At 41.4% G+C, this 14,741-nt stretch overlaps 1 protein-coding gene across 1 annotated transcript in view; it reads right to left on the reverse strand.

Annotated features, from left to right (window-relative positions):
- Positions 1-11,314: 11,314 nt before the first annotated feature.
- The window catches only part of DOCK1 (dedicator of cytokinesis 1), a gene marked incomplete in the record, with an annotated part of 633,434 nt that continues 630,007 nt past the window's right edge, over positions 11,315-14,741 (reverse strand). The window contains 1 exon segment of the mRNA XM_073595735.1: positions 11,315-12,057. Within this exon segment, the coding sequence (XP_073451836.1) occupies positions 11,965-12,057 (93 nt within the window).

A 14,741-nucleotide genomic window follows, 5' to 3' on the forward strand; every position in this document is an offset into this window, starting at 1 on the left:
CTTCTCATGCTACTGTGCAAGCAGGCACAGCATACAGGAGGGTGACAATGCTGCTCTGAATCCAGAAGCAGTGCAGCTGCGTTGTAACCAATCTCAAGCAGCTGCATAAACTGGTCTTCAGTGGGAAGATCAAAAGGTATTTGTGAGATGTTTCAGGGGGCTAAAAACTGTAAGCGCGGGTACAATTACGTACTGCAGCACTTTTTTTTGACGACAGGCTACAGTTCCACTTGAAAGCTGTATTAAAGTCTAGATTTCAAAAACTGCAGACAGGCAGGTTCTTTTTTTTTTTTTCTTTATAATAGAAGAGACCTGTTCTGTGCTATGGTGAATTGACTCCCGTGCTCATGTGCAGCCCGGCAATTCAAGCGGCTGGTGAGAGTGGAAAGTCAGATTGGGCAAAGACCAGCTGGAGCAGTGTCAGTGCAGCATAATGTGTCCTAATGTGCTTACTCTATATGTACTAGCACATTATGGCATAAGCCACCCAGAGGCCAATTCAACTTTTTTCTTTTATTACCGGTTTAAGGTCAGCTATGGCAATATCAATATTTCTCTCTTTGGCGAAATCCTGTACTAAGAGAAATATAAAGACGGCTATTGCTATCCTTGTGAAAAGTTGCCTGGCACTATATGGCTTCAATACTTAGAGACTAGGGTTGCCACCTGTCCGGGATTCACCTGGACAGTCCGGGTTTGATTTGTGTGTCCAGGTTTCAGACCACCTAAAACCAAGACACAATATTCAGAATGGACTGTGGCTCACCAAGTACGACAACCACCGAGTGCATAGGTGTTTACATGGGCCCCATACACAAACAGGAGAGAGGGCTTGATCTGCTCCTCCTTCCCCTCTGTCTGCCCACCCACACACCAATCCCCCGGCATTCAGTGCCTCAGGAAGGGGATGTGTGAGCTTGGAAGTTTGAAGCTCAGCAACCAGCAGATACATTGTGGATAAAAGGTGTTGATGCCTGAGCCTCCACGCTCCCTCCCTTCTCTCTCCTGCCTCCAGGTGAGCAAGTACACCAAGGTAAGGGGTGCCCTGTAGACTCAGATGTAAGAGGGGCTTTGGGAACCCCAATTTAAGGGAGAATGCTGGGAACTCTGATGTAAGTGGGAGGTTTGGCAAGCAGAAACTCCCTTACATCAGAGTTCCCCTTTGCAATAACAGTGTTCCCCTTTAAAAAAAAAAATTGCTGTGTTTGGATTTGGGTTTGGCTTGAAGATAAGGTGGCAACCCTATTGGAGACACTGACCTAGGACAAGCATGGAAAGAGTGCAAAGCTCCTAACATGAATACTTGTTTAGGAATCTGTGCCTTTGCTCCAGCATGACAACCTGTTAACTAGTATATCCATAAGGAGCAATCACCCAATGACAACCTTCCTGACAATGTGTTTTTTTTTTTTTTTTTTAATGCTGCCCCTAACAACATGGTATAAAGAAGACACCGTGTTCAAGGTATGTAACATAAGCGCTAAGCACTGCCATGGCCTAATGTGTTCATAGTAATCCTCAAGATTATTCTGTTCAAAGCAGATGCTCTAAGAGTGACTGAATTCCCTCTACACAATCTCCTTTTCACATTGCCAAGACTCGGTTTCGGCTCACAGTGTAACTGGATTTGTACCCACCCACAACATTGCTTAGGAGGTCTGTGACATACATTCCAAGCCAAAGTAATGCTGTCGGCTGCCTTGAAGGCCTTGTTGTGACACGTTTAGCATCTTCGCATCTGCTCTATACAGTCATGTTTAAAACATTTTTCAGCTGCATCCTGAGAAGGAGATAACTTAGGGATAGGTTGTCGGCCCCTGAAGCCATGACACTTGGAAGCTGCTGGAGATCCTGGTTTAGCTCCCAGTATCAGGACCTTGGACAAGTCACTTGATCTTCCAGGGTCCCAGCTGCCCTGGTCACACACCACAGTTTCCAGGCAGTGCAAACCACTTTCAAGCAGCTTTTTATTTCAAAAATCACCAACAGATTAAAGAAACCTTTTAACTATTTTTTTGACATCCTGAAATGCCTTAACCACTTGACCTCCGGAAGATTTACGCCTCATGACCAGGCCATTTTTTGCGATACAGCACGGAGTTATTTTAACTGACAATTGCGCGGTTGTGCAATGCTGTACCTAAACAAAATTGACGTCCTTTTTTTCCCCCCACAAATAGAGCTTTCTTTTAGTGGTATTTGATCACCTCTGTGGTTTTTATTTTTTGCGCTATAAACAAATAAATAAATCGACAATTTTGTAAACAAAAAAAAAAACACCAATATTTTTTTATTTTCTGCTATAAAACATATCCAATAAAATTAAAAAAAAAAAAATTAATGTCTTCATCAATTTAGGCCAATATGTATTCTACAAATTTTTGGTAAAAAAAATCCAATAAGTGTATATTGATTGGTTTGCGCAAAAGTTATAGCGTCTACAAACTATGGGATATTTTTATTTATTTTTACTAGTAATGGCAGCGATCAGTATATAGTGGGACTGCAATATTGCAGTGGACAGTCAGGACACTAACTGACACTTTTTGCGGACCAGTGACACTAAAACAGTGATCAGTGCTTAAAAAAAGAAAAAAAAAATCACTGTACTAATGACACTGGCCAGGAAGGGGTTACCAACAGGAGCGATCTAAGGGTTAAATGTGTGTCTGACGTATTTTACTAGTGTGGGGGAGGTGCTTGTACTAGGAGAAGGCATGGATCGGTGCCCCTGCTTAGCAGAGACACAGGATCTATGTCTTCTGTAGTGACAGAATGGTGATCTGCCTTGTTTACATAGTAGTAAACAGTACAAGTAGACCACTGTTCTGTCCATACCGGTCGATCAGCTTTCGCGGTGTCTAATTGCAGCAGAAGCGGGCTGCTGGCAGTGTGCGTGCGCGCCCCAGACCCAGAAGTGCAGGATCGTGTACCAAGTACGTGATCCTGTGCGGGAGAGCCGCCCATATGTAGGCGGCAGAGGCTATGAAGTATGCGGTCGGTAACCGGTAAAGAGTATATAAACCCTAACAAGCAACTTCCCTGTATTCGCTCCATTGTGTTCTGTTAAATAGACCATTAAAAGAGCTTTGTTATATCTGTTCTGAGTGCAAAAAAATACCTGTTAATCCAGCGAGCTCCCATATCTGCTGTACTAAAATCCCAATTTATGTTTTCAACCCTGCCCAGTTGAATTTAGATCACACTTTAAGCCTAGTACACACAATGCGATTATCAGACAAATGATCATCCCTTTTTTTGCATGCTAGTCTCCATTTAAAAAACAAATAAGTTACTAAAGTACGAAAATCCTGGTATGACAGAATACAAATTCAGAAGTGATTTAATGCATTTGTATTTTCAAATTAAAACTGTACTGATTAAACTAAAATAGTATGATCTGGTATTGTACGAGAAAAATTTTCGTGTTTCGGAATATTTCAGAGGAAACCCGCGTACCAACGATCAGATTATCGTATGATTGCTTCAAAAGCGGTATTCTTTGTTCGATATTCTGATCGTGTGTACGGGGCTTTGATTCTGGTTATTTGAATGCTGGGCTGTAATTTTCAGTAAATTTCCATGTGGTGGCGTTCATTGTAACTTTTTTACATTTTACATTTTTTTTTTTTTTTTTAAGAGATTGGCTTTTTTATGATTTATTTGAGACTGGATTTGAAACGACTTTCTCTCACTATGTCCTTACACCCCTTTCACACTGGGGCGGTTTGCAGGCGTTATTGTGCTAAAAATAGCACCTGCAAACCGCCCCTAAACAGCCTCCGCTGTTTGTTCAGTGTGAAAGCCCGAGGGCTTTCACACTGAAGCGGTGCGCTGGCAGGAGAAGAAAAAATCTCCTGCAAGCCGCATCTTTGGAGCGGTGAAGGAGCGGTGTATTCACCGCTCCTGCCCATTGAAATCAATGTGACAGCGCGGCTATACCGCGGTAATACCGCGGCTATAGCCGCGCTATACGAGGGGTTTTAACCCTTTTTCGGCCACCAGCGGGGGGTTAAAACCGCGCCGCTAGCGGCCGAATACCGCTGTAAAACAGCGCTAAAAATAGCGCTGTTTTACCGCCGACGCCCCCTACCGCCCCAGTGTGAAAGGGGCCTTACTCTTAATTGCCTTGTGACACACAATGTCTCGAAGCACTTTAAAATTTTTCATAAACAGGACCCGAGATGTTTACAAATTTTGGGGCCTTGAAAAAGTCAATAAGCATTGGAGAGGAGGTGATTTTATTAGGCAGCTGAGCCAACGCGAATCCCTGTGGATTCATGAAACCAAGGTTGGGGTCCCGAGGGGGTTAAATGTTTAATTTGACCTTAACTGTTTCATTTCTAATAAATAACATTGTTTATACTTTTTATCTACATATGGATATTTTAGTCCTTATACCTTTCTCGCTATTGCCTCATATTGGTGTATTGTGTTTTCTGTTTGTTTTGTTCAAGAGATGGCCGCGGGTTTACATTGTCCATTTATAATAATTTGGTATTGCCAATATGGCATGTTATCCTATTTTTTAATTATTTTATTGTTTTTTATCTTTTTTGCGCTGTCCCCGCCGGATGTATTGTCCCTTCTAAGTAACACTCACTTCCGGTTTTACAGCCTTCTCTGCTGACACCAGCGCCCCTATATAAATTGCTGGGTGACTCCTGAGCTCCACCCCTTGCTGACGAAGTCCAATCGGGATGTAACGCTGCATATGGGGGGGCGGAGCTTGTTTGTGCGGACGTCACCCGCTGCTGATCTTCAGATCGCCTTTTTAACAGTTACAGCTACAGTTTTTATGCATTGCGCTATTTAGTGCTGTATTTTTACTTTTTGATTATTAAACAGAGTACATTTAGAGCATCTCCTTTGTTTTTTTTTTTTTTTTTTTTTGGAGCGCTGCACGCCATCATCTTATCGGCTTTTGGAGGCTTTTCCCTCTACTTCTGGATTTCTCTGCTGGACAGGAGTTCCACACCTTATGGGAGGTTTGCACCATCCCTGTGGGGATACGCGCATATTTGACCTTCTGTGGCAGGGAGGTCCACCATCTCTGGTAAGCGTATTTGGGCTCATTTGGTGAAGGATATTGTCACTTGCTACATCAAAAGGACTTTTCTCACTTCTCCACAAGGGATCTTATCATTCCTTCTATTCGGTGATTGGAGTTTCCATCTGGATTGGACTTTTATATACTTATTTTTTTTTCTTTTTATTTATTTACATGCGCTGCACTTACCCTTTATTATATTGTTTATTTGCTAGGTATATGTGATTGCCTATAGTGTTCAGCTTGCAATCTTTGCGGTTTTTATCATTGTGTTTGCGCTGATTGTTGTTCTTATTTTCATGTCCTTACTCTCACCCCCAACATACAGGGGAAGCATGATTGGATGAAAATGTATAGTATATACACCAGAATTCTTCATGTTTGTAATGCTATAACTTGCTGGTCCAAACCAAGGCTTGACATTACTCACAAGGTATGTGATATACCTCTAAACCACACTTATTTTTTTCAGTCTCTTGTTAATTGGTACATTACAGATAACAGAATGTTATTTATAGCTTGTAAACTGAACATTTTTGCCTGACTGCACAAGATGTTGGCTTAGGGCAGCCTTTTTCAACCAGGCTTGTATACAAGCCATTAAAGCAGAGTTCTGCTTAAAAAAAAAAAAAAAAAAAAAAAGAAAAGGCAGCAGCTACAAATACTGCAGCTGCTGACTTTTAATAGTCGGACACTTACCGTATATACTCGAGTATAAGTCGAGTTTTTCAGCACATTTTTTTGTGCTGAAAGTGCCCCCCTCGACTTATACTCGAGTCAAGCACTTTTCTGCAGCAAAAAATTTCATTTTCCGAACCGACTTTGGGGCCCCGTATCTCAGGGCCACTTGGTGTTAGGAACCCCAGCTTTGGATATTTTATGGTGCTAGTTCCACTGGGTTTGCACACCAAATTTGGGGTTCCTAGCACTAAGTGGCCCCGGGATACGGGGCCTCAAAGTTGGTCAACTGTGTCCATCTGCAGCAATGTCATTTTGAGACCCCTTGGGTCCTGAGACCCCAAATTTTGGCTGCAGCTAGGGGGCATCTAGGAACCCTTAACTACCGAGTTTAAAGTTCAGGGGACCTATGGCTGCAAATTGGCATTGCTGACCCTCTTTTCCACTTACAGTAGCTGTGTATTTTACACCCTCGTCTTATACTCGGGTCAATAAGTTTTTCCCATTTTTTTGTGGTAAATTAGGGCCTCGACTTATACTCGAGTATATACGGTACCTGTCCCAGGGTCCAGTGATGCAGGGGAACGAAGCCCCGTTTGTCTCCCCCTCCTCTCTGTGGCGCCGGCATTGTCACTGTGGGCGCCCAGCTTTGACTTCTCACAGCCGGGCATGCGCGAGCCACGCTGTGACTGGCCGGGCAATCATCTGGTACCTGTGACGTGTCCCAGATGATTGCCAAGAGGGAGGGGGGAGAGGTGGTCTCCCTTCCGGCGCTGCGGTGCCCCGGGATGAAGTGGGAGCTGGAACACTCTAAAAAGAGGGTTTCTGCCCCCCCCCCCAAAAAAACATGACATGCCAGATTTAGCAGGTCAGGGGGTCACCTTCCCTTAAGGCGGAAGTTCCAGTTTTGGGTGGAACTCCGCTTTAAGTGGATGAAGCATGCCCTTTTAGTTAGACAAAGCCACGGGTTTTCATTGTGCACCATAACAACCTTCCATCTTCTGCAGTCCAGCACATGCATAGCATCCTTGTTTGCCCCTCTCCATCAGCACAGAGGTAGAAGAGAAACATTGCATTACTAGTACCAGTGTGTAAAGGTGTATTTTCTTCCCCCACAGTTAAGGCTATGTTTCCACTATTGCGTCCCCAAAGTCGCGCGATTTTGCCGCGATTTTTTACCGCAACTTTTTACCGCGATTTGAAGCAATGACTGTATCTATGGACCTCAAGTCGCATCAAAGTGGGACCAAAGTAGTGCAGGGACTACTTTGAAGTCGCTGCGACTTGAAGTCGCACGGATATGAACGGTACTCATTGGAAATCATGGGATACAATTTGTCATGCGACTTTTCAGTCCCAAGTCGCATCAAAAGTCGCACTAGTGGAAACAGAGCCTTAGAACACACACCTAGGGAACACAGTTAACCCCTTGATCGCCTCCTAGTGTTAACCCCTTCCCTGCCAGTGACATTTATACAGTAATCAGTGCATTTTTATAGCACCGATCGCTGTATAATTGTCAGTCGACCCAAAAATGTGTCAAAAGTATCTGATGTGTCTGCCATAATGTTGCAGTCTCGATAAAAATCGCAGATCACTGCCATTACTAGTAAGAAAATAATAAAAATGCCATAAATGTATCCCCTATTTTGCAGACGCTATAACTTTTGTGCAAACCAATGTGATTTTTTTTTATTACCAAAACTATGTAGAAGAAAACATATCGGCCTAAACTGAGGAAAAAAAAAAAAGAGGAAAAAATTGCTTTTTAAAAAAAAAAATAAATTGGGGCTATTTATTATAGCAAAAAGTACAAAATATTGTGTTTTTTTTCAAAATTGTCTTTCTTTTTTTGTTTAAAGCGCAAAAAATAAAAACCGCAGAGATGATCAAATACCACCAAAAGAAAGCTTTTGTGGGGAAAAAAGGATGTCAATTTTGTTTGGGTACATTGTTTTACGACTGCGCAATTGTCAGTTAAAGCGGCACAGTGCCGTATCGCAAAAATGGCCTGGTCATTGAGCAGCCAATTCTTCCGGGACTGAAGTGGTTACATTGATGGTCAGTGTAGGCAGGAGATCAATCTACCAATGCTCATCACGAAAGGAACCCCTAGAAACCCTATGGAGGAACCTTAGGGTTCCATGCAATCCTTGTTAAAGAGAGGCAGTTATTGGGAATGGTATAAAAATGTGATCAGCTGAATCTATTACAAAGTATCTTTACACGAAACCTTTCCTCAAAGAAATACAAGGACTTCCATTGCTGACCACCTACTACAATGCTAGATGCCTGGCTACTCAGTGGTTTAATACTTTTAAGTCACTGATTTATGTAGATCAGGTAGGATAGAAGGTCTTCTCTGTATAGGGTAGTGGCTTAGTGCAGTGTTTCTCAACTCCAGTCCTCAAGGCGCCCCAACAGGTCATGTTTTCAGGCTTCCCATTATTTTGCACAGGTGATTTGATCCGTTTCACTGCCTTAAAGTGGAAGTAAACCCCCCTATCGTTTTCAGCCAAGGAAGCCGCCATCTTGGCCTCTGTTTAATCTACAACTGCCATGATGCTGCACATGTGATCCGTTATGACACCAGCCATTGGATGGTTTGACAGTTTGGTTGAGAGCACAACCAATGGGAGTGTTACATTTCCGGCACATGCCGGAAAAGTAACTGTTTTATGGATGGGTTTACTTCTGCTTTAATAATTACCACAGCTGTTTCATCTGAGGGAAATCCTTAAAACATGACCTGTTGGGGCGCCTTGAGGACTGGAGTTGAGAAACGCTAGCTTAGAGTGTCAAAGCAAGACAGCCAGGCAACTAGCATTTTTAGAAGAAATCAGCTGCCATGTTTCTCTTAAAGTTTTTTGGCAGATTGGTAACATTTTTTTTGTCAGAGACTTACAAAGAATCTTCTAAAATAAACTGTACCGGCTAGTAATCTTTTTTTAGTTTATTTCCTCTTTAAGCCTGAACTCCAGGCAGCAAACACAGTGGAAGTGAAAGCACAGTGGCTTTATTTATTATAGTCAGGACTGAAATAGTACCTTAAAAAATATTTTTAGTTACGTAAATGAAACCTATTAATATTCAATATGGCTAGCAGATGAAGTTTTAGACCCTTTTCACTTGTTCTCGATTGTCCACTTTTTACCTGCTATGAAAAGCATGATGTATACAGAGCTCAGTAGCTAAAAGGTGAAATTTATACACCCAAGAGAAGCACATATTCCTTATCGGACTGCATCTTTTAAGGTTTTAGTAAGGCAAACCATAGCTTCTGCTGTGTCATTTCTTTGGAAAAGCCATCGACTTGTCAGGTATGGAATGTTTATTTGTAAAATACATGTGTATACATAAAAACGTTAAAAATGTATCAACTTAAAAAAATCTAAATTGATTTTTCAAAAGCCATTATAGTTTTACCATGAATCCAGTTATGTACTTGTAAAAAAAAAACAGATTAAGCCTTCAGTTTCTTAAATGTCTTGGTTATAATACTGAACTCTCCCTGTCCTAATGCCTACCTTTCTGCCCCATCCACCTTTGTGCATTCCAACTCCTCCCGTTATAATATCCATAGTGAAAAATAAGAAAAGGGAAGGTGTGCAGACCCAGGGACTCAGATCTCAGTTAAGGATGGACTAACTAAGCCTTTAATATTCAATGTCAGCCCTCCTACTCATTTCTCTCTCGTGTTCTGTCCTCTATTTACTGGATTGTATTGAATAATTTACTAGCACGAAGAATGATTGTCCATTGAAGGAATCCTGTATATGAAATGTACACTGTGATAAACAAGCATTCCCACTAATTATTTTCATGGAACTCAATCAGCATTTCCATAGGGCTTGAGAAGAGAAGTCATTAGAGGGAAGTATGGTATGTTTTGTGGTGTGTGCATATTGTGAGTTATGATTGCACCATTTACAGTAAAGAAATATTTAAGGGGACAATTTGTTGTTTTTTTTTTTTTGATTTGTGGTCGGTTGTGTGCAGTGTTTTTTTTTTTTTTTTTAGTTGAACTGGATGGATTTTTTTTCCTGTTTGTGCCTGGTTGAAAAAAAAAAAGACAGACTTGTCTTTTTTTCAACCAGATTAACTATCTAACTTCTACATTTTTATAACATGCTTATATTTATAAAGCTGAACTCTTGACAGATAGAAATTAATGCATCATTTTGTCACAACATTGAGGTATGCCAGTGAGCATTCACACGTTTTGATAAGTTTACATTAAAGTGATTGTAGTCTCGTTTTTTTTTTCTCTAAAAATAATAATGTTATACTTACCTGCTCTGTGAAATGGTTTTGCACAGAGCAGCCCAGATCCTTCTCTTCTTGGGTCCCTCCCTTCTGTTGACTGCCCCCACAGTAAGCTACTTGCTATGGGGGCACCCGAGCCGAGTCACAGCTCCCTGTGTCCATTCAGATACGGAGCCCAAATTCGGCCCCACCCCCTCTCTCTCTCTCCTGATTAGCTAACTGACTATGATTGACAGCAGCGAGGGCCAATGGCACCGCTGCTGTGTCTCAGCCAATCAGGAGGAGAGTCCCGGATGGCCGAGAAACTTGTGGACATTACTGGAGAAAGATGGGGCTCAGGTAAGTATTAAGTGGTGCTGTAGTGGCTACTGCACATAGAATGCATTAAAATAAAAAAAACACCTTCTGCCTTTACAACCACTTTCATTTAAACAGGTAAGGTACAGTACAATAGTATGAATCCAGCCTTAATGTAATTCTATTTTTAAATGCAAGCAGGGTAAGTACCCGGACCCAAATTGGTACTGGCCTCAGGTTGGAAGCAGCACAAGAAGCTATCCAGCTGTTCTGCAGTGCTCATATATGCTTACAGGCAGAGCCAGTTGATCAACTCAGCAGGAGGCACCTGGGCAGAGAGGGGACTCTAAATACCTTTTGGGTGCATGGTCAGTAAGTTCCCCAGGACCCGTTAGTTCAGAAGCAGGGGCCAGGGACAGAGAAGGGACTCTCTATTCATTTTCAGAAGCAGGCAGAGTAATCCTCTATGCATTGGTTTCCAATAATTAAATTATGTTCCAGCCTCTTTTCTTCAATATCAATCCATTGTCGGGAGTAGCTGCATGGACGATTACTCCCTCTGATCCCAAAAATAAATAGTCTCTCCCCCTCTATTCCAGGCCCCTGCTGTTGAACTGATGAGAACTTTTATTTAACTGCCGGGAGTTGTGGAGTGGGATTGCTGTGTGTGCACAAGAAGAAATTTCAAGTCCCTTTTCTGCATGGGTTGGAGGGGCGCTATTCTATTTGTGGCCCTGCTTACAGGAAACCTGCTGATAGGAGGAGAGAGTAGAGAGATGGACTACAGATTACAGTGTAATGTGCAACATAATGTACATTAATGCAACACACCAGAGGGGAACGGTGTAAAAGTGACCTTAACATAATTCTGCCTCAAAGCAATATGGAACCTGTGTAATAAGGCTGTGATGGAAGTTGCTATTTCTTCTAAGGACAAGCCTGCTTCTGTCCCTGCTCAATTACACAGGAATTCTGTCTTAAAGAGTGTGTCCAAGTACTCAATATAAATCAGCTTCACTCCAGTGACTTAAATGTTTCTTTTTTATTCTTTTTTTTTTTTTTTTTAAATGCCTTTTCATAGGTTTAGTCAGTTATGTATATAACAAAATCTACAAGGAGGTTATAAAACGGAATTGCAAAGAATACACATACAGCAAATGGCACCATAATAGTCACATGACAACGAAAGACACAAAGTAATATTTTTATCAGTTGGCACAGGTACAGCACCGCTGAACTATCTATATATACCTTCAGCAGGAGCCACTGACTGGAAATGCATAAGAGTGTATAAGTAGATATTAGGATCTATTACAGTAAAACCATCATTTAAAAAAAAAAATTAAAAGAGCCTAAAATAAAAAAAGTCATATATACAAACTTCTGTACACGATCATGAAACAGGAAGTGACAGATTTTTGCAATGCCACCGTCATTTTCTCGATTTGGATTTGCCGTCTTTGTAAATTGCTCCCTTAGTATTATACTACATAAATTAGTATCCACAACTTCAGTAGCTGACAGTCTTTTTTTTTTTTTTTTTCTTTTTTATAATAGTAAATTTTTGTTAACATTAAGTGACTCTTCTTGTATCTAAGATGATTGCACAAAGGAGAAATGAAAACACTGCGTCCCAAATGAGGTGAATTCACCGCGGTACAGCTGGAACAAGGTTACTGCGTCATGCCAGAGTCCGTGGAAGGATGCCTTTTCGTCTTTGGAGGGGGTGGCGGTGGTGTTTTGCTGGGCAGCGGAGGTGGTAAGTGCTGAAATAGATAGATGTATATTATTAGATTACTGAAATAAAGTATGAAAGATGTGATCAGAAAAACCATAGAATAGTTTTAGTGAGCACATAGGATGTTATTAGTAAAAATCAGTTTATGGTGTGAAGACCACCAATAGCCTTAAAGTGGTAAGCGCTAAACACAGTTCATAAGTCCATATGATGACCACTTGCTTGGCCCCAGAGCAGCTTCTCAGCAGATTGAAGGTTATCTGTAATAGAGAAAATGGACACCATAGGGTGCTTCTAAGTGTAGCAAGTTAGTTGTTTAAGTAAAAAAAAAATGCACTCACATTTAGTAGGATGAAAGAAGAAGGTTTATCTTAAGACAAAAAGTAGTCATCTCAGGGACCCAGGCCGAACTGCAGCAATCCAGGGAAGTTTAGAGAGAAGCCATCTGCAGCATGTACATCTTCAACACCAGAACCATTTGGACGGCATGGGAATATTTTGGAATGGCGTTAGATGCCGGGGCACAGCTATACCTTTCAAGGCAACAACGCCTCTTTTTCATACTTGAGAAAGAGGCATTATCGCCACACATTTTGCTGTCTAACTGGCTCTGGTGGTGTTGTAGCTCTATATGCTGCAGGGGGCATCTTCTCTACACTTCCCTGGATTTCTGCACTTCAACCTGGGTCCCTGAGATAACTTCCCTTGGTTTTAAGATAAGCCTTCTTTCACTCTACTAAATTTGAGTGCATTTTTTAAGTTTTTTTTATAAAAAAAACATTAACTTGTTACACTTAGAAGCGCCCTTGGGTATCCATTTTACATAGTATATTATGTGATATTTAATCTCTGAGATACCCTTGCCCCAAACCATTAGTAGTATCTCCTCATAAGATAGTATCTGCATTCATTGTATTTAAAGCATAGTATTTACATGTAAAAAGCTTCCCTTGTTTAGGCATACAAAACCTCTGTTAAACTATACCTAAAGCCAAACATTTTTTTTCTTAGCTTTGAATAAAGCGGAGAGGGATTAGAAACACTGTCTGACAGTTTCCCTCTTATTCCAGTTCTGATGGCAGCTTAATATTTTGGATTTACTCACACTTTCATTCCCAGTAAAAATGGTGATCAGCATAATAGAAAGACGGCAAATCTCTCTAGTGAGGAGACAGACAGCAATAGACACCTAATGAGGACCTTTGCTCCCGTGACAACCGGGCAAGGAGGATTTCCTCCATACAGAGTGAAGGAATATCTTGCCGTATCACTTTCTCTTTATTGTATGTGTGTAGATTCTCCCTCTATTGATTATCTGAATTTCATTACAATTACTCATCCTTTCCAATCAACAGCTGCTAAAAACATCATCCCGGCCACACAAACAGCCAGAAAGATTTCTCAGTTTTTGTAAGCAGAAGCGAAGCACAGCACAGCACACATCTATAATAAGCACATATGTCTGCCCATAGTCCTTTATATTACAATCTATAACATCGTGATAAGGTGTTTGTAACATTAGTACATATTAATGAGATTGGAACTCCTTTAAAAGCCTTTGTTTTGGATTGGGTGGGAAATGGTTAGATCCTTCCACTGTGCTCCCTTCAGACCTGTGTTCTTGGGTAATACACACTATCTACATTGCAGTGCCATTTATTTTGAATGGCACCCCAAAGCACATGCGTTTCAGAGCATCCCAATGCACAGATGTGAACCGTCTATGTGCTGCTCTACATTTGTGCAACCAATGAGGTTTTCTCTGTCTGAGCTGACCTGACAAAGTCTGACTACTTTGTGCATTTGTACCACCAAAGCCTGAGGCACTTTACTCTTGGACGCCTCCGTTCTGTATTAGAAGGTGATCCATTGACTGATCCTCTGCTTGAAGATCAGAATAGAATTGGATGACACATATGTGAGAACCGTGTCTTGTCCTTTTTGTCTCCCATCTTGTGGAGGAGGAAAACTGACCCATGTAATCCCTATGGATGACCAGATGGTGAGGTCTGCATAAGTGCACCTGAGCACAAACTTATTGCGTTCGGTCTGATGAACCTGAACAGGCCCAGATGTAAACGCTTATTGGCTTGCTTGCGGCTGCGCATAGGCATAGCTTGCAGTCTATTTGTTCCATCTAATCACGGGTCAAAAATAGACTGAAGGACCGTCTTTATGAATAGGTCCTTATGGGTCTGGTACCACCCTCTGGAGACATAGCGGATGTGTGGTGTGAAGAATGTATGCCATCTAGTGTTATTAAAATATGAGCCAGAATGGTGACTGGCAGAACCGTATAGCTTAAATTCCGCTTGTACTAATAAAGATCTAGCAATTTATATTATTATTAGGCAGTTCTTTACAGAAAGAAAATACTCCCTAGTGTTAACTCTTGAGAGAAATCAATAAGTGCAGTAAAAAGACCTTTACTGGTACAGTGGTTCACATCCAGACCGCCAATGAATAAAACATGAAGACAGACACGATAAGCCGATAGCGTCTTTCATCTACATGTTTCAATCACATCTGTTAATGTGAGAGAAGCATTTGTGGAGGATCCCCTATAGACATGTCTTAATGGGAACTGGTCTGTCCTGACCATCCTATTCATAGAAATCCTATAACTCACTTTGTAAGTCCTCCATCTACAAAAACACAGTTATTAAAGAGACCCTGTCGCCACAGTACTCAAACCCAGCTGATCAGAAGGGA

The sequence above is a fragment of the Aquarana catesbeiana genome, linkage group LG08, assembly GCF_042186555.1.
Source record: "Aquarana catesbeiana isolate 2022-GZ linkage group LG08, ASM4218655v1, whole genome shotgun sequence".
NCBI lineage: Eukaryota > Metazoa > Chordata > Amphibia > Anura > Ranidae > Aquarana > Aquarana catesbeiana.